The sequence below is a fragment of the Rissa tridactyla genome, chromosome 7 (assembly GCF_028500815.1).
Source record: "Rissa tridactyla isolate bRisTri1 chromosome 7, bRisTri1.patW.cur.20221130, whole genome shotgun sequence".
Classification (NCBI taxonomy): Eukaryota; Metazoa; Chordata; class Aves; order Charadriiformes; family Laridae; genus Rissa; species Rissa tridactyla.
In genome coordinates this window covers 53,045,983-53,067,999 of record NC_071472.1, presented here as the reverse complement: position 1 = coordinate 53,067,999, position 22,017 = coordinate 53,045,983, and the positions used below count along the sequence as shown (strand labels likewise).

Below are 22,017 nucleotides of genomic sequence, written 5' to 3'. Positions count from 1 at the left end.
CCCACCCGTGACTGACACCCCCTCCCCGATTTCCGAGCAGGGCACACGCCCCGGGACCCCCCTTGCACACCTTGGGGTTTCCCCCTTCAACCACCCGTCGTCCCTTTGCATCCCACTTGCTGGACCCCGGCTCTGCGATACCGGCAGCCCCCACTGAGTCCCGGGGCAGCCCCGGGCCCCGACAGGCTCGAGAAGGACGAGCACAAGGGCTGGGCCTGGGGACACGGAGGATGCCACCAGGGAGCCCCCGAAGCGGGTGTCCCCGGGGAAGGGCAGGGGGTGCAGTCGCAGGGTTTGGGGTGCTGCCGAGCCGAGAGGGGGGACAGCACCGAGTCCGGCACCGCGGCGTGAATGGGGAGGCAAGTAACGAGCCACTGACCCAAAGCTGTTCCAAATTAAAAACTCTTTATTTAAACTCTCTCTTGTTCCCCTTTCTCCCAGCCTGGAGCGATCCTGCTGCTGCGCCGAGCCCAGCATCAGCACAGCAGGGAGAGGGGAAGCTCACGGGAGCCCTTGGCACGGGGGTCTGCGCCCCATGAAGCGGCCCCCAGAGCACGCTGCACCCCACATCCCCGTGCTGCTGCACCCCTGCTCCACAGCGACAGGGCTGCCGAGGGCCTGCGGGCGGCTAACCCCTGCCTTGGGCATCGCCACGCCGAGCAGCGTAGCCCCCCCGCCGCCACAGGGGTGGCCCCTCCGGAGCGGGGAGCACGGGGCATCCCAGTCCCTTCCCGGCCTGCCGGGTGCTGCCCTCATTTACGCCTGCCGAAGATCGATTTCTTGCTGGGATTCTTCTCGCCCACGCTCAGCCCGATGAGCAGACGTGCCTTCTCATCCTCCTCCTGCTGCTGGATGGTCCCGTCCGATTTGTTCTCCAGCTTCCCCCGGGCTTCCGCGCCCGCCGCTGGCTTCAGGCGTAGCTTCTCTTTGATCACCTGCCCCGGGATTTAGGGGGCTCAGCACCCCACGGCAGCACCCAGCCCCCTCAGCGTGGGTGAGAGCCTGAGCTGCTAAGCCAGTGTGGCTGCTTCCCGCTCTGGAGAATGTGCCACCCCCCCGTGGGGTTACCACCTCCGTCCTGGGCCTCCCCGCGAGCAGGAAGGAGGCACCACGGGATGGGGTCCCACCTACCTGTGCCACCAAGGCTTTGCGGCTGTCCCTCTTCACCGCCATGGCGAAGTCCAGCCACGTCCACGTGTTGTTGTGGTATTCCAGGCACGGCAGCACCAGGTTCAGGTCGCCCCAGTCCACGCTGTTCTTCTCGCCCTGCATGAGAGGGGTGTCAGGCAGCGTGGGACGATGCCCCAGGCCACCCCCCGCCAGAGGGGCTGTGCCCCGTCCCCAGCACACCCCGACCCACCGGCCCCGCACCTTGTAGCTGACACAGAGTGGCACCTGCGGGATCTTGATGTAGATGAAGGAGTTGTTCATGGCCGCGCGCTCCTTCATCTTGTCGATGTCATCCACAGGATGCTGGGGACAGAGCAGGAGCCATGAGCAGAAGGGAAGGAGAGGGGACACAGCCAGGAACCAGCGGGGAAGGGACAGCCGGGCACTAGGCCATGGCATTGCTTCACCGGGGAGAGGTGAGAGCTGCTCTGGCACAGTGTAAGGAAAATGAGATGCTGCAGGGATCATGAGATGCTGCAGGGATCACATCAAGCGTGCAGGTGCTTGGTTGTAAAGGATGCAAATCCTCACGGTGGGAGGGAGCAGGAGAAATAGACAGGCAAGTGGGGGAGGACATGGTTGCCCAGCCCTTAAGCTGAGGGAAAACAGACAGGCTCCACAGCAGGGATCTCCTGCATTCCCCCCTCAAGGCAGCAGCAGGTACCTCAGGCGCTTTTCGGAATGATCTTCTGACCCCTGACGTCCGATTCAGTCCCTGAGTGACTCCCTTCCCTGGGCCCAGCGAGTCATCGGCCACGATCAGCTGCCGCGGCTTCACCACGGGGATCCCTGGGACAAACAGGGCGGGAGGTGGTGGCTGGTGTCCAGCTGGGGGTCAGCCATGACCCAGATCCCCCCCACAACGGCTCCCTGACCCCAGGGGAGACTACAAGTTCCTCAACACGTGGCCTGCCAGCAGCTGCCCACAGATCCTGGACAGGCAGCCAGAACCGCCTGGAGACATCCCTCAGGTGCCAGGTAGGAGGGTGACCACGAGCCTCTCACCTGTTGTCACCAGCTTGGACTTGTCTTCCTCATCCCCCACCTCCTCCTCCTCCACATTGCGGCCGGGGAAGAAGAAACCCATCATCCTGTGGAAGAACTGGTGGGTGAGCTGAATGGTGAGGGGTACCACGTTCACCTGCGGGAGAGAGGTGTGTCAGAGCTGGGCACACGCTGCCCACACCCCATGGGGACTCTGCCACCTCCCGGCGTGGCCCTGACACCTCAAAGTGCTCCTTGATGGAGATGCCTCCCACGGGCGGCCGGACTTTGCTGAAGATCCTCAATGCCAGCTGCCGGCCAGACTGGCAGGAGCTCTGGGGACGTAGCACCACCTGCAGGGAAGAGGTTGGGTGGCTGGGGTGAGGACAGGCCACCTTGGCCAGGCCACCCAGAGGTCCCCAGGGTGCAGGGCTGCTCCCTCAGGCTGCCACTTGCCTTGTACACAGCGTTGGGCAGGAGGTTGTTCATCGTGACCCAGCCCAGTTCCAGCAGATGCTCCGCCGTGTCGTCAGATTTGTTGACCTGCGTGCACAGAGCAATAGAACTGTTGAGGTTGGAAGGGACCTTTAAGATCATCGAGTCCAACCATCAACCTGACTCTGCCAAAATCACCACTAACCCATGTCCCTCAGCACCACGTCTGCCCATCTTTTAAATACCTCCAAGGAATGGCGACTCCACCACCTTCCTGGGCAGCCTGTTCCAGTGTTTGATAACCCTTTCCGTGAAGAAATTTTTCCTAATATCCATCCTAAACCTCCCCTGGCACAACTTGAGGCCGTTGCCTCTTGTCCTGACACTAGTTCCTTGGGAGAAGAGACCAACCCCCCCGGCTAACCCCTCCTTTCAGGGAGCTGTAGAGAGCGAGAAGGTCTCCCCTCAGCCCCCTTTTCTCCAGGCTGAACACCCCCAGCTCCCTCAGCCGCTCCTCACAAGACTCGTGCTCCAGACCCCTCACCAGCTCCGTTGCCCTTCTCTGGACACGTTCCAGACCCTGCACATCCCAGGCCCCAGCTCAGGAGCTGTGGGTGCCACCGGCCGGCTCGGTACCTTGCTGTAGAGGAAGCGCTGGAGCTCCAGCTCGGCTATGCCCAGCTGCCCATCCTCCTCGGTCAGGCGCCAGCGTGCCTGGGCGAAGTAGAACTCAGTCCGCCGTGCCACGCTCACGTCCTCCGGCTGCTTTCGCAGCTCCATCTTGTTGGCTCGCTGCAGCTGGAAGTCCTTGAAGCACCTGCAAGCAGAGAGGGGAGCGCTGGGATGTGGGACCCCTGGAATAAGGGGGACACAAGGCTGGGGAAGCCAGACATGGCCCCTACCTGATCAGTATGTTCAGCTCCTCGCTCTCCAGCTGCAGGTCAGCTTTCTCCTGGCTCAGTTGCTGCTGCAGCCTGTGGTTGAGGTCGAGCAGGCTCTCGTTTTTGCTGTCGTCCTGCAGGGACTGAAGGACAGACGAGCCTCAGCAACTTCTGCCCCGGAGCAGGGATCCTGCGGAGCCAGGCCCCGCCTGGATGCAGGCTCACCTTCACGTTGGAGTACATCTGCTTCTCCAGCTGCCGGATCTGGGCCACGTGCTGCCTCACGGCTTCTTGCAAGTGTAGGATACTGCTACGCTGCTCCTCAGGGTTGCTGGAAATTTCCAGCTGGAAGCGCACCCGTTGTTTCTTCTCACTGTGCTCCTGGACACAGGGATAGGGGAAGGTTAGAATTGCCCTGCGTGCAGTAAGTGACACAGTGACCTGAAGCCTCGCGGGTACCTTGCGTTTGGGTTCCACGTGCAGCAGCAGGTTGTTGACTATGTCAAGGATCATGGCATACTGCGCGGGGTTGGTGGAGATCTCCAGGTCGTGGTGGATCAATGTGAACGTATCCACTGCTCCTGTGGGGACGCACAAGGGGCAAGTAGGGCCTCAGCATGGCCAGAAACAGACACATGTGGGGTCCAGCCAGAGATGGAGAGGAACGGGGAACGAGCCAAGGTGGCTCTGGTGGCTCCAGCAGGCACAGCATGTCCAGCATCATCTGGTGCACCACCACGTGTCTGTGGACCCCTACTGTATGCACCCCTCTGATCTCAGCAGGGCCAAGACAGACCATCCCTGGATTCAGCTGGCACCCGTGGGTCAGCCCAGAGCTCTACCCCCTGCAACACACTGCCTGGAGGTACTCACCCTCCTGCTTCTTCAGCAGATCCTCCTTCTCCTGGTTGGCAGGAGTCTCGGGGGGCTTTATCTGCGTGGCCAGCTCGGGGTCGATGTCATGGCTGTAGCTGATATAGTACATGCGGCAGCTGCAGCGAGAGATGATCCTCTGCACCTGCTGGGTCTGCTGGGCTTCTGAGGGCTGGTTCCAGTCTGGGGACAGGCAGGGGGGCCATGGTCAGAGTACCATGTTCTGGCACTTTAGGGACCCCATGGCACAGGGCTCAGAGCATCAGCCAGCTTCTGGAGCCATCCAGGGACAGGGATGCTCTCAGCTTGGGGGCACACGCGAGCGGGTTTGGGGTAGGCAAAGCAGCCAGCTCTGCGGGCAGTACCTGTGGTGGTGCTGACCATGCCCCCCACCGCCTGCCCGCTCTCCATCAGCTCCTGCACCGAGTCCAGGCTCCGTTGCCGATGCTCCTCAATATTTTTCACCTGGGTACACAAAGAGGCGCTGCTGGCTGTCCCTGCTCTCCCTGCCCTGGCCAGGGCACTGGCAGTGCTGCCTGTCCCCCAGCAGAGCTCACTCATCACAGCCCCCCCAGCCGCTCACCTCCAGCCAGAGCTGCCCGTGCTCCCTCTCGGTGGGGCTACTCTCCGTCGTGGCGAAGTACTGCATGCCATCCAGCAAGCAGGTCCAGGACGTCTTCTGCTTCAGCGTGTCACCGTACCAGGCAGGGTGGTGCTGGCACTGGAGCAGCTGAGCCTTCGCAGCGGACACAATCACGCAGCCCTCCGTCTCCGCACCGCGCAGCACCATCTGTGAGGGGAGAGACCCTGGGGGTCAGACCAGCCCTTGTGGGGCAGGCACAGCCCCCCCGCCCCGCCGCAAAGCCGTGGGGAGCGGAGGGCGTGGGGACAGGCAGGGTGGCCGAGGGCAGGTACCTGGCAGTTGACCAGCTCGATGAGGCAGTTGCGGTTGTAGATGTCGTCGGTCTGGCAGGCGGCGATGCCGCACAGCTGCTCGCTAGCCCCCGACTCCTCCTCCGTGAAGACCACGAACTTGTCCGTCTCCTCAATGAGCTTCTGCAGCATGTAGGCCCCTGAGGAAGGAGAAAGGGTCAGCGTGAGGCTGTGGGGGGCTGGCTGGGGGTGACAGGGTGAAGGCAGGCATGGCTTTGGGTTTCCCGTTGTCCCCCTCCTTGCTGTGCTCACCCCCCGAGGAGGCTCTCTCAGGACGGCCGCTGGTGATGGGAGCGGTCACTCTGGCAGGGACGGAGTGAGCAGAGAGCGGGCCCCGCTTCAGCTTTTTGGCTTGCAGCTGCGTGTCGATCTTCAGCCCCTTCAGGGCCTCGGTGGACAGGTTGCGCTTGAGCACAGCCGCTTTCTTGTAGCCGTCGTAGAGGCCGAAGGCGATGTCCCGGTTGGTGGTGGTCCAGGACGCTCGCAGGTCCACCAAGTGCAGCTGGTGCGTGTGGAAACCATCGTCCCCATCCCGCAGGGGCAGCTCCTGGGCACACAGGGTCAGAGCCTCAGCACGGCAAAGCCACCCCCTGCCCCTGCCCACGGGCCTCACACACAAGGGCTGGGAGCCCTGCCAGTCCCTGCAGGCAGGGTATGGGAACCAGAGCCTGGGGGACAACCCCAGAGCCCTCAGCAGGGACCCATTCCAGGGACACTGCGGCTAGAACAGGGCATTCTTTTGGCCAGGCACTTGGGAGACCAGAGGCCCTGCAGATCTGTCTCCTCTCCAGCCAAATCCCTCCCACATTGCACCCAAAGACCGAGGTCCCCTTGTCCCAGGGGGATGCCATCAGGCCAAGACCGAGGTCCCCTTGTCCCAGGGGGATGCCGTCAGGCAGCACAGGCTGCCATGCCCTACGTGTTTGCAGTGGTACCTCCTCAGCCGTGCGGTTGCTGTGCCGCTGGTAGGTGAGGGAGGACAGGCTCAGCAGATGGGTTTTCTTCACCAGGGTGTCGAGCCGGTGATCAGCATTCTCATCACAAGTGGAGGCCATGAGGTGCACAGTGACCTGGCTCAGGTCGCTCACCATCTGCGTGATGCTCCACTCCGAAATGAGACGTCGCATCACTGTGCCGGCTGGGGGACAGGGAGAGGGGTCAGCCAGGGCCCTGCCCTGCGTGGAAGAGGTGGCAGCAGGGTCCCCGCTCACCTTGTGGGATAAGCCGCTGGGTGCCGCGAGTGAAGATGTGCCCCTGGCAGCACTCCACCTGGATCCCCCGCTGCTGGGCAAAGGAGGCCCAGTAATGCACCTGCGAGGGAGCAGAGAGCAGCGGTTGAGAGCCCAGCACAGCCAGAACGGGGAGGTAAAACTGCACCCCCACTCCCAGGACTTGCCTGCAGCCGGGGGAAGAGCGCAGTGTAAGAGAGCTGCTTGTAATGCTGCCCCAGCTTCTTCTTACTGGGTTTCATGTTGTTGAAGAGCTTCCCGCGGCAGATGGGGCGCGTCACGCTGGTCCAGGTGGCCCAGAAGTTCTGCATCCAGCGGAGGGTGCTGCTGTAGAGCAGGATCCGGGGCTGGGAGTGCTCTGAGAATATACTCGCCGTCAGCCAGCGCTGCGGGACAGGAACACGGCAGCACCCAACCCAGGACCGATAAGGATCACCAAAACCAGCAAGCCCTGCCCTGGCCCCAAGGGATCCCCGGGGCGCTGTCACCCACCCTCACTGGGACGCGTCAGGTCCATCCGGATGGAGAGGTTGAGGTTCTCGGAGCGGAAGGCACGGTAGGAATCGTATTGTTGCCCCACTGGCACCTCAGGTAGGAACTCAGGGGAGCGCAGCACCACGCCGTGGTGGTCATGGGGGTTCCCGTGGCACAGCCACTGAAGGTCCAGGGTCATGCACAGGTCGGGGAGGTGCAGGAAGCAGCAGTCATCATACCTGAACAGGGAAAGCGTCCCCGGTTGCCCCACAGCACTGGTGTCAATCCCCATGCTCCAGGGCCCACACTCACTTGGAGGCTGTCCGGACGTTGATGTCCAGGTTGCCCTTGAAGACGAACTGGCCGGGCTTCCAGTGGAAGGAGAGGTGGCTCCACTCCCAGTGCATGTTCTCCGTGGTGTTGTAGGGGTCCTGTAAGGACAAGTGAAAGGAGAGGCAGGTGTGAACCAGCCCCACGCCATGCTCTGCTCTCTACCTCGGCGGCACCCACCTCGGTGGCCAACTGGTGCAGGTTGGCCTGTTCAATGTCCATGTGCCAGTCCCCGTGGAAGAGAAGGCGGCTCTTGTCCCACCAGGGCAATGGGGCGCTGGGGTCCTCTGAGGGCTTGGTGAGGAGATCCACGCACTGGCCGATCAGGGTCCAGGCTGGGTCCCAGCAGGGCCCCCACACGATGGTGTACTGGGAGATCTCCGCTGGGGACAGAGGTTGGCTCAGCCCTTTGCATGTCCCAAGCAATGCCTTCCCCACCCCGGCACAGAGTCCCCCTGCCCCTCCAGCTCTTACAGTGGAAGTCGTGGTAGAACTTCAAGGGTGGCATGTTTCTCTCCACCGTCGCATCCCCCCAGGGCAGCCCCAGCTTCAGGACCTGGCGGCGCCGGGAGCAGGCCTGGCCGCACTGCTCAGCTCCGATCAGCCGGCCCGAGAGCTGCCAGTTCCGGATCTCAAAGAGGTAGCGAGGGTAGTCACGGATCCGCACTGTGGGGCAGAGAAAGGCCTGAGACATGGGGCAGCAAAGGGACACTGCACCACTCCCCCACTCTGGGCCATGGCAGGAGTCACTGTCCTGTCACCTCTCTGCTCCCTTCTCACTCCCTCAAACCTCCATAAACCATTTCCTCTGCTCAGTTACACATCTTGCGATGCCAGCATGTCCCTGTCCTGGAAGCCCAGGCTACACAGCCACAGTGCTGTCCTTCACAGGCACCCTCACACGAAGCAACTCACCAAAGAAGCTGCCAACTCTGCCCTTCATCATGCGGCACCACTGGGTCACCATCTCCAGACCCTCGGCAGGGAAAGGGCTGACACTGTCCAGGTCCCTCATCTGCTCCAACACATGCTCTGTGCCATGGAAGGACTCATCGGCCATGGCCACCAGCTCCAAGTGGGCCACGGTCCAGGTGAGGAGGGCCCTCCGCATTGGTGTGTTGGCATAGAGGCGCCGTGAGCGCTGGATGTAGATCTCGATGTTCTTCTTCTCCAGCGAGGCATAGAGCTCCTCGATCTTGCGGGCAGGAAGCAGCTCGCCGTGCTGCTTGCGCAGCGCAGCCACCTTGGCGTCCAGCAGCTGCAGACGCTTGGCACTCTCCTTGCTCTCGTCCTTCATCAGCTCGTAGTTGTCTCGTAACTTGACCTCGAAGACGTCATCCAGGAAGACCCAGGAGAAGTGTGTCACTTTGAGCAGGAGGTCGGGGGGCAGCGCCTTGCTGGCAGGGTGGCCACGCCGGTGCAGGCCTTTAAGCCACTTTTGCACACCCACGGCAGCGTCCAGCGTGCGGGAGAAATCGTACTGGTAGGGGAACTCAATGGTCACGCTGGCAAAGGAGAAGGCCCAGCCGCGGTTACGGAGGGTGCGGAGGGTGGGGAAGGCGCAGCGGTGCAAGATGACCTCCTCCAGCTCTGGCAGCAGCTTCACCTCCACCTCCTTGAAGCTGAAGATGCTGTGCCCATCAAAGCCGGCGGCCAGCTCGGGGCAGTAGCTGTGCAGGGCACCGCCGTGCCAGCTCACAGAGGTCCTTTCGGCAGCCAGGCTGATGTAGTTGGCCTCAGAGACAAAGGCTGTGAGCTTGGCAGAGCTCAGCTCCAGGGACAGGGACAGGAGTCTTTTCGGGGGGGTCCCATCTGATTGTGGGGCTCCTGATGTTTCAGCAGGGGTGGCCGGGTGGGACACTGGGCTCTCTGGGGGCAGGGAGGGAGGTGTCCCGTGGCCAAGAGCGCTCCGCAAGGCTTCATGGCACTGCAAGGTTGCCAGGGTGTGATGGTACAAGTGCATGTGGTCGGGCGGGCTCCACAGCACCGCCAGCCCCTCGCCGCACTGCACCTACAGCAGAGAGAGTGAGCAGGCACCAAGTCACTGCCAGGTCCAGAAGAGCACGGCCCCGTTCTCCTCCCCATCACCTTTCAGTGCCAACCAATCCTCCCCCTGCCCCAGCCATCCCAGTTCCCACCAGTACAGGATAAAGCAGAGACCCAAGACCCACACCAACCTCCAGGGAGCGGATGCTGCTGTGGTAGGTGACAGAGAGCATGGAGAGGTTGGCCACCGGGTTGGGGATGGCAGGAGCTTTGCAGCAGGGCTGCATCTTCTCCGTGATGCTCTTCACCAAGGCCAGCACCATGCCCTGGACGCTGACCGTGCAGCTCTCGGCACTCCCCAAGACGGTCAGCGTGTCCAGCCGCAGCTCCAGGGCGCCTAGAGAGATGGCACGTCAGTGCTGCAGCCACGGAGGAGACACGCCAAAACATGCCAGGTTCCTCTGACCGCAGGGGCTCTTCCAGGACAGCCATCTGGGATGAGCCTGGATGCTACTTACCCACCAGGGCCGAAAGTGTGAAAAGGTTCACATCCTCCACCTTCAGATCCACCTTCCAGAGCAGCCCCCAGGGCTCACTTGAGGCAGAGGGTGGCTGCTTGGCAAGCCCAGCTCCGCTGGGCCGCAGGCAGAACAGGGGCAGGACCCTGGCCAGGCACTCGGTGCAGGTGTCCGATGACTCCACTTGCAACCCCCGGATGGTGCAGTCCAGGAAGAGCGTGTCCGACTGGGCACTGGACATGCCCAGAGGCTGGTTGTAACTGCCCTGCAGGACAAACAAGACGATCACTCTCAGGTTGCAGGATGTCCCCATACCACCACACATCCAGGTGCCATCCACACAGAGCTGTGGACAGCTAGCTCCCCCCTGAGAGCCACCCCTCACCCCCTCAGCTCGCCCTTCACCTGCAGGTTGAAGGAGTCGAGGATGAGGGCTTCTCCCCACACGTGCATGTTGGGAGGATGCGGGGCACGCTGGATGTGCGAGTCATTGCCCACGCGCCAGCAGAGATGATCCACGGCTAGCACCGCTCGCTGGTGCACGCTCTGCGGCCGCAGGTGCTGGTAGTCTGTGGGCAAAGAGAAGCAGGGGAGTGCAGACAGGGCTCGCTGCCGCCTGCTCCGCTGCCCCCAAACAGAACAACCCACACACAACCACGCAGAGGTCCACAGCCCCCGGCCAGACACAGATGTGGGCAAGCACAGTGGCGGCACAGCCCTCCCCATTCCCATCCTGGCGCCCCTCTGGCAGAGCCACCAACCCCCAAGAAGAGCCCAGCAGCCACCCTGGTGCCAGCTGCCAGCCCGTACCTGCAGAGATGGAGTTGAAGCCCAAGGCGAAGGGTGGCGTGTCCCCCAGCTGCACTGACACGTTGACGTTGGACAGCGAGGCACTCAGGATGATGGGCGCTACGATTTGGGGATAACTCCTGCGTGGGACAAGGAGGGACGGGCTGTTACTGGGGCACTGTGTTACTGGGGAACTGCCAGGGAGCAGGCTCAGAGGGATGCCCTTTTCACAGCGGTCCCCAAAACGCTCACCACCCTCTATATCAGCCTCCCCATCCCATGGGCTGCGCAGAGGGTAGAGAAGGTGCTGGGTGCCCAGGCACCCTGCCAGAGCATGGCAGGCGAGAGGAAACAAGCTGCAATAACAGCAGCCGCGCTGAGGCCGAGTTTACCTTCCCTTGTGCCCTTGGCTGGGGACAGGCACTGCCTGGCACCTGTATTCCTGTGCCAACAGGCCCAGCCAGTGCGAAAACTCTTGGTGGCGGTAGTGGATGATGCAGGTATTGAGCAGCACAGCAGCCGAAAGGTCAATGGCTGTGACCTAGAGCAGGGAGAGGGCTGGGTGGCAAAAAGCTCATGCCAGGAGCCAAACCAGCCACCCCTGGGGGACAGGAGCGTGCCCAGCGCTCGCTCACCTGCACGCTGGTCTTCAGGGAGTTGAGGCACACGATGCGCTGGCGGCTCTGGGACAGGAGAAGGCCATCTGGGGAAAGAGAGGAGCAAAAGTGAGGGGTGGCGGAGGGCAGTGATGGCAGCCCTGTCCCATGGGCGCCCTCCTGGCTACTTGCCCTCCAGATGGAGGTCTACACTCATTTGGTCCAGGTCTGAGGTGGGCGTGAAGTTGCGCAGCGGGATCTGCTCCTCTTCACGCTGATATAGAAACTGCAGCAGCTTCAGGCTCCAGGTGAGGTGCCTGTAAGGAGGAGGAGGGAATCGCTGCCAGAAAGGAACTGCATCATCATGTCCTCCGTCTCCCCGTCTCTCATCCCCAGCTGACCAACAGGCTGGTGCAGACAGAGACACCAGCCAGCACCCAGCTGCAGCCCAGCCCAGCGCTCTCATCCCATCAGCAGAGGATCCCATCAGGCTGTCCTACTGCAGAACAAGGTCACGCGCCTTCCTCCTTCCCCAAGAGCCCGGCCCCAGGCCAAGCTCAGTCCTTCCCTCTGGCAGAGCAGGGGGTGGGCAGGGAATTGGCACAGCTGTCCCCAGGTCCCCGTCCCCAGCGCTGACTGGGGCTAAGACAGCCTCCTCCTCACCTCTTCTGGCTGTTCATAGACAGCACCACGCTGGTGTTCTCCAGCTTCACCTCCACCCTCCTGGGGATGAGCTGCAGCGTGTCCCTGCTCAGCAGAGACAGAGACTTCAGGGGGTCCCCCGATCCTGAAGAGGGACACACAGAGTCACAGGAAGGCTCTTGCCCAGACCCCCACACCTTGCAGTGGGTGGCAGTGGCAGCACAGCCAAATCCCTCTGGCTCCAGGGCAAGTATGCCAGTCCCTGTCCCCATCCCTCACCTGCGCTGGCCTGTTTTCCCGCACTGCTGCGCTGGGCTCCGGCAGTGACACGGCGCAGCAGCGGGCTGCAGAAAAGCCCTTCATGCAGCTCTGCCTGCAGGGTCCGGACACGCAGCCTGACACCCGCCAGCCGCCGCTTGCTGCTGATCTCCAGCGAGAGGGAGAGCGCCAGGGCCAGCTCTGCCAGGCAGGTGTCATCCTGTACGGGGACACGGGCAAGGAGTGCACAGGGAGTGACCCAACTCCCTGCCGGTGGATGCTGCAGGTGAAGCGCTGGGCACAGCACGGAGCCCAGAGCCTTGCAGGAGCCTTGCAGCATCGCCCAGATTTGGGGATGTGCTGGAACAGGTCCTTGGGATGTCCCAGTGCCCAGGCCCACAGCGTTGAATTTCTCCCTTCCCCAGCACTCACCAGCTGGCTGCTGCGGAGCACTTTGCTGTTCACCTTCGTCAGGTTCACCTCGCAGGTCAGGCTGGGGAGAGCGGAGAACAGATAGGGGCTGCGGGCCCTGCTGCCTCCAAACCAAGCCCCCTGCCCTCTCTTTTCTGTGGGACACAGGGACCCCAAGTCCTCCCAAAAGCAGAGCGCACCCTAACTCCATGCACAGCGCAGCAACACATAATTTGGAGAACAAAAAACTCGAGCTTCCCGTGAAGGGAAAAGGCACCAGGAGGTTAATGTGTCACATCACAGGTGACATGGGATGCTGCTGAGCAGGATGGAGAAAGGTGAGACACCAGGTTGGGGTCAGAGGAGCCTCCCTGTTCCCTGGGACTCAGGGCCAGGCTGCATAAGCAGAGCAGGGCACGAGCACAGCGTTACCTCTTCCCATCGCCATTCAGGAGAAGACGGGTCTTGCTGGCCTGGATGTGCCAGAGAGACTCTGAGGTGGCCACGTGCAGAACCATGATGTTAATGGAGTCCATGTGGATGGAAAAGAGCTGGGGGGAAGGCGCTACCATGAAGAATGTCCGAGAGCAGCGCAGCCCACAACAGCCTCTCACCAAGCTAGTGCCTCACCTGGCTAAGAAGCCTCAGCAGGGAGGGTTTCAGAGTCAGGTCTGCTCTGCTTTCGTTTCCATCATCTTCTTTGGGAGCCTCCGGGATGGACGGCTGGAACCCAGGGCCCTTCTGGAGATCTGTGCGGATTCGCACCTCGCCAAAACACAGCTCAAAGTAGCGCCTGTAGGAGAACAGCAAGGGCAACTTCTACAAGAGCTCGCACATGGCACACCCGGCCCCATCACCAGGGATGTCCCCCTCCTTGGGGACAGGCAGGACCAGCATAAGGGCACATACAAGACACTGCCACCTCAAAAAAAAGAGTGATTCACTCCCACACAGAGCAGACCATGGGGAAATAGGGACTGGAGAAAGGTGCAAAGGCAGCAGAACCAGTCAGCGGGGCCAGGGATGAGCCAGACCCCCCAAGCAAGCGGGGAGGAAGCTGGGGTGGGGGTACGTACGGCAGCTCCCGGCTCAGTTTACTGGAGATCCAGACGTTGTCGATCTCCTGCAAGGATGCACAAGTAGGTCAGAGAAGAAACAACCTGCCTCTGCCCTGTGATGCTCATCCCACCGCTCCTGCTCCTCTCCCAATGCCTGTCATCATGCAGGGAGCAGCCAAAAACCCCAAGTCTGGCCATGGGAGGAAGGGCCTGGCACCAGCTCTGGGGCTGCACGACAGGAGCTTGGCTGCAGGGACTTGCTGCCAGCCTGGAAGTGACCGCAGCCGCCCTGTCCGCCAGCGACCGCCCCTCGCCTGGGTACCCACCACAGTCTGCTGCTCCTGCTGGAACTTGAGGCTGATGTTCTGGGCCCAGAAGAAGCCGAAGGAGCCGATCTTAAGCTCCGCATGAAGCTTCTGCCGGCACCAGGTGACGGCCAGGCGACACGCCAGCCACCTGCGGGGACAGGCGGACGGCCAGGGTCAGCCTCCCCGCTGGGGCTGGGGACCCTCTTTGCCCTTCAAGCGCCAGCTCCAGCACCCACAGCTGGATGGGAGCTCCCAGGGCCCGGTCCTGCCACCATGGGTGCCCCAAATTGGGGCAGAGACCCTGCAGAGTCACCCCCCCACAAGCCCTGACACCCACCCCCCCAGCCCCGAGGGCCCCCTTTGATCCCCACACCACCCTGACACCCTATGCCCACACCATGCCCTGGACTCCTGGAAGCCCCCAAGCCCCTGATACCCGCCCCACCCAGCCCCATGGGCCCTCCCAAACCCCCACGGGCCCCCCATGCCCTACACTTGCTCCCCACAGCCCTAGGACCCCCCCAAACACCTGCAGGCTCCCCCCCACACCCTGACACCTCTCCCCCAGCCCTGTGAGCCCCCCCAAACTCCTGATGCTCCCTCAAGTCCTCGTTGTCCCCCTTAACCCCTGCTGCCCCCCCCACCCCAAACCCCTGACACCTCACCCTCAGCCATGTGGGTCCCCCCATGCCCTGGCAGCCTCCCCACAGCCCTATGGTCCCCCCCATGACTCCTGTGGGCCCCTTCCACCCCTGAAAATACCCCAGCCAGATCAGTCACCCCCTTAAACCCCCTACGCATCCTGAGATCTCCCCGACGCCCCATTGCCAGCCCCATGGGCCCCCCCTTCACCCTTGTGAGCCCCCCCCACCCCAGTAGAGCCCCCCACCCAAACACCTGCAGGACCCCCAAACCCCCCTGACACCCCACTGCCAGCCCCATGCCCCTACCTTCACCCTTGTGAGCCCCCCCAAATGCCTGTGGGCCCCCAAGACCCCACGACACCCCACAGCCAGCCCCGTGGGCCCCTCCTTCACCCTTGCGAGCCCCCCCCAAACGCCTGCAGGCCCCCAAAAACACCTGACACCCCACTGCCAGCCCCATAGGACCCCCCTTCACTCTTGCGAGCTCCTCCCCCCCCAGCAGAGCCCCCCCCAACCCCCTGAAACCCCACCGCCAGCCCCGCGTGCCCCCCAACCTCTGCGCCCCCCCTCCAGCTCTGTTACCCCCCCCAAGCCCCTGCGGCCTCCCCTACGCCCCTGTCACCCCACTGCCAGCCACCCCCCCCCCAGCTCCATCACCTCCCGAACCCCCCCCCTCCCCACGCTCCAGGCCCTGACCGCGCCAGCAGCCCGGCGAGCAGCGCGACGACGACGAGGCCGAGCAGCACGGCGGGCAGCGGCGGCGGCATGGCGGCCCCCGGCCCCGGGGGGGGTGTCCGTGCCCGTGTGTGTGTGCGCGCGCGTCCGTGTGTGTGTGTGTGTGTGTGTCCCCCAGCCCCGGTACCGCCGCCGCCCCGGGGCCAACCGCCCGCGCACCCGGAGTGACGGTTGGGCGGGGCCGGGCCGGCGGCGGCGGGGCCGAGCGGCGACTTTCCCGGAGTTGAGAGGCAGCGGCAGCGGCAGCGCCCCGCCGGGGCCGGCACCGGGATAGGGACGTGGATGCATGGCGGGGCGGGGGGGTGGGTTGGGGGAATGTCACCGGGTCCGCTCCGCCCCGCCACCCCCCGCACAAACAGCCGCACAACAGGGGAGGATTCAATTCTTTTATGGCCCCAGGACCCCGCCGGGCGCAGTTTGGGGTACAGCGAGAGGGGGGGGTTACCGGGGCACAGTGGCCCTTTGGAGGGTCCTCAGCCAGAGGGGACCAGGGTGGGGACGAAGCTACAAGGGAGTTGGGGAGTTCTGGAATCAGTTCTGGGTTGGGTCTGGACGTGGGGCTCAGCTTTCTGCTGGATTCGGGACATGGGGACCTTCTTTGTGCTGGATCTTGGACATTGGGGTCTGCTTTAGGTCAGGTCTGGACACAAGGATCTGCTTTGGGTTGGATTTAGGATGTGGGGACCTGCTTCATGTTGGATCTGAGACATTGGGTCCAGTCTGGACACGAGGATCTGCTTTGTGTTGGATTTAGGACATGGGGACCTGCTTCATGTTGGATCTTAGATGCTGGGCTCTGCTTTGGGTCAGGTCTGGATGTTTGGATCTGCTTTGGGTCAGGTTTGGGACAGCAGGATCTGCTCTGTATCAAATTCAGGATGTTGGGATCTGCTTTGTGTTGGATTTGGGACAGCGGTATCTGCTCCGCATCAAGTTCAGGACATTGGGATCTGCTTCAGGTTGGATTTGGGGCTCTGTATCCTGGCGTGCGTCAGACCCACATGGGGACAGGGGCCATCCCTGGGACCAAGCAGCCACAAACACTGCAGGGCAGCGCCCAGAGGCTCGGCAGCAGTCTGTCTGTCCATCACAACTCAGCGTGGTATTGCTCTGATTTGAAGACCTCGCTGGGTTGCATGAAGATGCCCTCCATCACCTTCCAGTAGTTATTCTGGCTGGAGGCAGCCATGCCATGCACCTCCTTCTGCCCGTGGATGGGCCGCCCGTACTGTTCCCCCGTCACCGAGAGGAAGACATCGGTGGAGGTGTGCTGGAAGCGCACCTCGCTGTCCCGCGACCAGTAAGTCCCACTGCACACCACCGTCCAGTCATCCAGGTAGTCGCCCTCACCAGCCTCCCCAAACGCGCTCACCTCCTGTGGGTGAAAAAGAGCTCATTTTGGGGCTGGGATGAAGAGAGAGGGGCGCTCAGGGGTGTTGAGTTGGGCTCAGAGGGCAAGGGGAGGGCAGAGGAAAGGGCTGGGTCTAGGGGACAAGGTGGGGGACGTGGTTGGGACTGGGGCTCTGCTGGGAGTTGGAGGGTCTGGTTGGGACTGGGGGCCTGGGAGGGGAAGGGGGAGCTGGTAGGGACCAAGGAACAAAGTGGGACTGGTAGGGACCCAGTTGGGACCAGGGAACAAGGCAGGGCTGGTAGGGACATGGGTGACAAGGGGGACTCGGTCGGGACTTGTAGGGACAGGGAGAACCCAGTAGGGACATGGGGGACAAGGTGGGACTGATAGGGATGGGGAGAACCTGGTAGGGACTATGGAACAAGGTGGAGCTGGCAGGGATATGGGTGACCCAGTTGGGACCAGGGAACAAGGTAGCGCTGACAGGGACATGGATGACCAGCGGGACCCAGTCGGGACTGGTAGGGACAGGAAGAACCCAGTAGGGACACGGGGGACAAGGTGGGACTGGTAGGGACCTGGGGGACCCAGTTGTGACTAGGGAACAAGGCAGGGGTGGGACACGGGGGACAAGGGGGACCTGGTCGGGACTTGTAGGGCCAGGGAGAACCCAGTAGGGACACGGAGGACGAGGTGGATCTGGAAGGGACTGATAGGGACAGGAAGAACCTGGCAGGGACTGGGGAACAAGGCGGGGTTGGGAGAGACATGAGTGAGCCGGGACTGGGGAACAAAGCAGGGCTGGGACACGGAGGACCTGGTTGGGACAGGGAGAACCCAGTCGGGACTCAGGGGCTGCGGCCTGGCCGGGGTGACACGGGGGAGGGGGCGTTGTACCTGGGGAAAGGGGCTGGGTTTGGGAGACAAGGTGCGGTCCTGGGGGAAAAGGGGGGTGGTCCCCGGGGGTACCTGGTTTCCGGAGAGCGGGGAGGCGAAGTGGTGGCTGTGGAGGTTGCGGCCGGTGCCCAGGTGGGTGAGGCGGATGGCCTGCCCGCAGCGCACCGGCGTGCCCCGCTCGCAGACGGCCGCCGTCCTGCCCCGCACCCGCCAGTAGCTGTTCCCGTCATCCGCCGCCGCCACCCCGGTCACCGACTGCTGCCCGCTGCCTGCCGAGGGGGAGAACCGCGCTCAGGCCCGGTGCCGGTACCGGGGAAGGAAGGGCGGGGGTAGGGGGGATGTCCCGTTACCGGAGCCGTAGCGCACGTCGTGGGAGTGCAGGCGGACATTGTGCCGCACGTTGAGCAGCTTCACCACCGAGCCGCAGGTGACGGGCCCGGGGCCGGCTCGCACCGCCACCACCAGCACCAACACCGGCACCAGCACTAGCCTCCCCACCGCCGCCGCCGGCCCCATCCCGCCGCCGCCGGAAGCGGAAGTGGCGCCGCTCCGCCCGCCCGGAGGTCGCCGCTCGTCTGCTCCGCCCCCCCTCGCTCGCCGCCGCCGCTGCGGAGGCCTCCATTTTCCCTCGGCGCCTCGGGTAAGGCCGCGACGGGCGGGACGGGGGCTGTGACGGGTCGGGTGGGGACGAGCAGCGGTCCTCCGGTCGGTAAGGCTCCGTGTCACCCCGGTAGGCGCTGCGGGGGGGCGTTGCCAGGGGAACGGCGGGCCGCGCAGGGCCTGGGGCGGCTCCGAGGCCTTCTGGGCTGGGCGGCCCCGGCGGACCTGGGCCCCGGTAAGGGCGGCCCGGTGCTTGGTGTGGGGCTGGGCCGCGAACCCCGGTACCGGCCGCGGAGGAGGCTGGCGGCGGCTGGAGCCTCCCGGGGCGGAGACCCCGGTTGGGGACGGTGCCGGGCTTGGGCGGTGGGGGGGGGGAAGGCTCGACGGTAGGCAGGGGGCCTGTGACCGGGGTAGGGGGCTGCTCCCCTGGGGATGGGAGGGTGCCAGTTTCACCCACCCACCGGAGCGGCCTCGGGGCTGCGGAACATCACCGATATGGTGGGAAAAGCTGTGATGGACGTGGAGAGCGTCGGCCCGCTTTTCTCCCGGGGCGGGGGGGGAAGGTTCTGACCTTTGTTTCTCAGGTACGCTGGTGGCCCACCCTGCTCCGCAGGTGTGATTCCTGGAGCACCGCCTGTGGTTTTGTAAGCTTCTGACAAGGTTTTCCATGAAAAGCCAAAGGACAGCGGCCTGGGAAGGCCCTTTTGGGGATTAATCACTGACTAAAGGGTGGCAAGGACAGGGTAAGGATGGATGGTTGGTGCTCATGGCGGAGTGAGGTTATTGTGGAGTTTCATAGTCATCTCTGCTGCCTTTTTTTTCATGAATATGGTGATGTGGAGAAGGAAAATTTAATCCTAAGTCATTGAGGATAGCTAAACTAGACTGTGGGAAGCTGCAGAGACCAGATAATATTGACTGGCTGAGTGCTAGTGTGGTATATGAGATACAACAGCAACGGGTGTAATGAAGGTAACAAACACCGCAGCAATTGACTCTACATCAGCTTTTACTATTCAGGAAAGAACTGTTGGTGTCTCAGCAATTGTTCTTTTAAAACATCGCTTCAACACCCCGCCATAGCCTAAAAAGGATATTTTGGACTTACTTTAAAGGAACAGAGAACAAAGCAGAAAACATCATTACTGCTGCGTAAATCGTTGTCAGTTTGTGCCCTGATGATTGCTGGCAGTTCTGGTTAGCCCCTCTCAAAAGGGGAGCACTGGAAAAGGCAGGGAGCAGCGCAGACGAGCAGGTTTCTGGGCAAGCAAAGCCTTCGTTTCCTCACCTTAGGGGAGAAGCTTGCTGACAGGAGATACGATGCAGGTGCATGAAGTCATGGGCAGGTCAGAGAACGCAAGGAGGGAACATCAATTTTCTGTTTCTTACAGGAAATTATGATGCAGCAGGTCTAAAATAAACAGGCGGAAGTGCTTTTTCACACAACATGCTATTAAACTGTGGCACACTGCCACGGCATGTTCCACCGCCCGATAGCATCAGGGGTGGTGGGACTGACGGGGAGCATTAAAACTAATGAAGGAGGTAGTGGAAGTTCCTGAGCTGCAGTGGCTGGCTGCCTGGACTTTCCCTGTCGCAGCATAGTTCGTCTCCAGTCATCGTTTCGCCCCTGTGCTCCTTCGCACACCTACCACCGAGAAGGGTGGGAGTATCTGGTTTAGGTCCTGACTTCAGAAACTGGTAAAACAGCTGTAAAAGCTAAATACAAAGCTACATGTTGCTGATGCCGTATCAGGGCTGGCAGACCCCAGCGGAGATTGGCCCTACAGATGTCCCTGCCCGCACCAAGGAGTGGTTCTGAGGACGAGCTCAGCGCTGACGAGGTGCCCGTGAGGATAGTTTGTTGTGGTGCCTTACAGTGCTTCACGGGGATGTTTTTATTATTCTCATAAGCTTCAAATTAAAAGATGCCAATATGATCTTGTCTGAACTCTGTGGTGGGATGCAGCCTGGAGACCACTGCTTAGTGATTAGTGTTAAATCCACACATTCTGGCTCAACTGTGGCGCTTTTTTTTTTTTTTTTTTTTTTTTTTTTTTTAAGAAAACCAAAATTGTTTTCATTTTGAGAGCTTCAGGGAGTGGAACGGTGGTGTTACCTTTGTAGTTTGTTTGCATTTTCCTAATGAGCCATTTATTGCCACAGTCTTTTACACCAGTGGACATACTTGGGCCATGCTGAAGTTTATTTCCTGAGTCTTTCGTTGACAAAATTAATAGATTGGGCTTCCTTAGGCTCTACGTTTTAATTGCCTTCCCAGCTTTCTTATTCTTACAGAGCTTGCTGAATCCTCTGCAATTTAACTTTTCTCTTTGAAGTGTAGACATGAGAACTGAGCAAAACTCTTCAGTGGTGGCTTTGCTAACGTGGTTCCGTGGACCTATATGATTTTAACTGGACTGTGAGTTGAACGATGAAATAGCAGACGTTAAAGCAATCCCTGTCCAAACCCTCTCCCCCCTCCAAAAAAAAAAAATCCACAAAACCATTATTAGCATGGGTCAGGGCCTTGATGTAGTTTCTCCCACGAAGGGTGGGGAGAAGTCAGGACTTGCTTCTCTTCATCCCCCATGCTGTAGTAAGCCTAGATTAGCACTTGTTTTTGCTGTGTTGTGCATTGTCACTGATATCCTGGGACTGATTGCTGAATAATAAATGTACCTCACTGTGAGGACACTCCTTAGTTATTCTGGAGCATCACTGGGGTTTCTTGCCTTAGTTGTCATCCCTGTGTCTGGATAGCGTGAGATGCTTCTGGTTTCCCTCAGCCCACACCTGCTCATGCTGTGAAGCTCCTGCCATTCCCAATGCCATCCTGCACGCAGTTGTCTCCCTGCCTTGCCAGAGTGCCACCTTAACTGGCAAGGTGCAGGAGCTTTTCCTGTAACGTATTCTGATGTTTCCGTTTCTAAACCTGACGAGTTAAATTTTACTGGTGTGCGATGTACAAAGCTGCGTCTGCCTCCAGCACCGTGATGTTTTGCAGTCCTGAGCAGCCAGCAGGTATCTGGATGCGTGGCCTAGTCTTTACAAGTATTTGAATGCCTGATTTCCAGAATTCTCAGGTCCACTACAAAGCAGCACTTGTTCTAAAGGCGCTGCCTCGCCTAACCAGGGAGTTAGTGCCTGCAGCCGATGTCCAGCCCGGTCCTGCTGACCTGATCAGAGATCTACAGTCTCAGTATTGACAGCGAAGGGAGATACCCGCTCAGGGTCATCCCAGTTAAAAGGAGCTGTGGACTCTGGACAATTGCTGTTGTGCCCTTGAGCTGAGCAAAGTGCGGATGCCCCTGGTCGAAAGCAGAGGTCGTGTAATTGCTCAGCCCTGAGCTGCTCCAGTGTCGCTGCCGGGCGGGAGAGGCCGTGCTTGAGGTGCCTGGCTTGGCACGGAGGCACCCGTGCTTCCTTCAGGTGCCATTGCAGCACTGCTTGCTGCATTGCCGTTGTCTAGTAGCCGTAGGGTATCTTTGGGGTAAAGCTGTTTATGTATCACCGATAGGAGCCTGTCTGCTTCAGTACAGGTAAGCATGCAGGATTAGGTGCAGTCTCCCTGTCTTTTTGGTGTTCTAGTGCAATTTAGTACTTGCTCCCGTCCTGCAGCAATCTCTGACCCTCTCCTCGGAGCGTTACAGGAGACAGGGATGCTGCTGTGCTGCTCGAAGGAAGGGCCTGTAGCATGATACAGCTGGGCTGGCCCGGCAGTCCTCAGTCTGGAGACTCTTAAACCCTACCCAAGCCAGACGAGCAGCACTGCTTGAGCAGCACTCTTCCCGTGGGACTGACTGCTCGGGGGACTCCCCCCGGGCGGCAGTGCTGGTCTGAGCTCTGCCTCTGCCCCTCCGCCCCCACTGGCTGCAGTCCCTGCCTGCCTCCCTGAACTGTTTTATTTCAAAT

General features: G+C 61.4%; 3 protein-coding genes across 6 annotated transcripts in view; 1 reads left to right on the top strand and 2 right to left on the bottom strand.

The window, feature by feature from the left end:
• Positions 1-388: 388 nt before the first annotated feature.
• BLTP2 (bridge-like lipid transfer protein family member 2) lies at positions 389-15,404 on the bottom strand. Of its 2 annotated transcripts, XM_054209281.1 has the most exons (39): positions 15,216-15,397; positions 13,894-14,023; positions 13,586-13,632; positions 13,140-13,302; positions 12,942-13,060; positions 12,531-12,591; positions 12,120-12,318; positions 11,862-11,985; positions 11,391-11,515; positions 11,238-11,305; positions 10,995-11,143; positions 10,624-10,742; positions 10,219-10,382; positions 9,814-10,078; positions 9,487-9,692; positions 8,225-9,320; positions 7,784-7,975; positions 7,490-7,692; positions 7,292-7,410; positions 6,998-7,218; positions 6,673-6,863; positions 6,488-6,587; positions 6,212-6,414; positions 5,529-5,823; positions 5,259-5,416; positions 4,927-5,133; positions 4,709-4,808; positions 4,344-4,526; positions 3,930-4,051; positions 3,696-3,851; positions 3,492-3,613; positions 3,226-3,406; positions 2,611-2,697; positions 2,397-2,507; positions 2,176-2,311; positions 1,835-1,959; positions 1,372-1,473; positions 1,132-1,266; positions 389-935 (listed from the first exon to the last, which is right to left on the bottom strand). In XM_054209281.1, exons 1-39 carry the CDS (start codon positions 15,284-15,286, stop codon positions 753-755), a joined length of 6,738 nt encoding a protein of 2,245 aa, XP_054065256.1. In that variant the 5' UTR covers positions 15,287-15,397; the 3' UTR covers positions 389-752. The 2 variants fall into 2 exon arrangements, 1 of the variants encoding a protein (XP_054065256.1); XR_008467764.1 differs by lacking the exons at positions 389-935; positions 1,132-1,266; positions 1,372-1,473; ... (12 more) ...; positions 5,529-5,823; positions 6,212-6,414 and having other exon boundaries at positions 6,673-6,891; positions 15,216-15,404.
• A 653-nt stretch (positions 15,405-16,057) lies between these two features.
• SDF2 (stromal cell derived factor 2) lies at positions 16,058-18,024 on the bottom strand. The gene is made up of 3 exons (XM_054208652.1): positions 17,853-18,024; positions 17,575-17,771; positions 16,058-16,629 (listed from the first exon to the last, which is right to left on the bottom strand). Exons 1-3 carry the CDS (start codon positions 18,016-18,018, stop codon positions 16,342-16,344), a joined length of 651 nt encoding a protein of 216 aa, XP_054064627.1. The 5' UTR covers positions 18,019-18,024; the 3' UTR covers positions 16,058-16,341.
• A 25-nt stretch (positions 18,025-18,049) lies between these two features.
• Positions 18,050-22,017, top strand: part of SUPT6H (SPT6 homolog, histone chaperone and transcription elongation factor) — a 30,319-nt gene continuing 26,351 nt past the window's right edge. The window contains exons 1-2 of one of the 3 annotated variants that reach the window (XM_054208650.1): positions 18,086-18,211; positions 18,687-18,845. The gene's annotated coding sequence lies outside the window, so the exon portion shown is untranslated. Of the gene's footprint in view, positions 18,212-18,686; positions 18,846-22,017 lie in introns of all 3 variants that reach the window. The other 2 variants (XM_054208651.1, XM_054208649.1) reach the window with 2 other exon arrangements.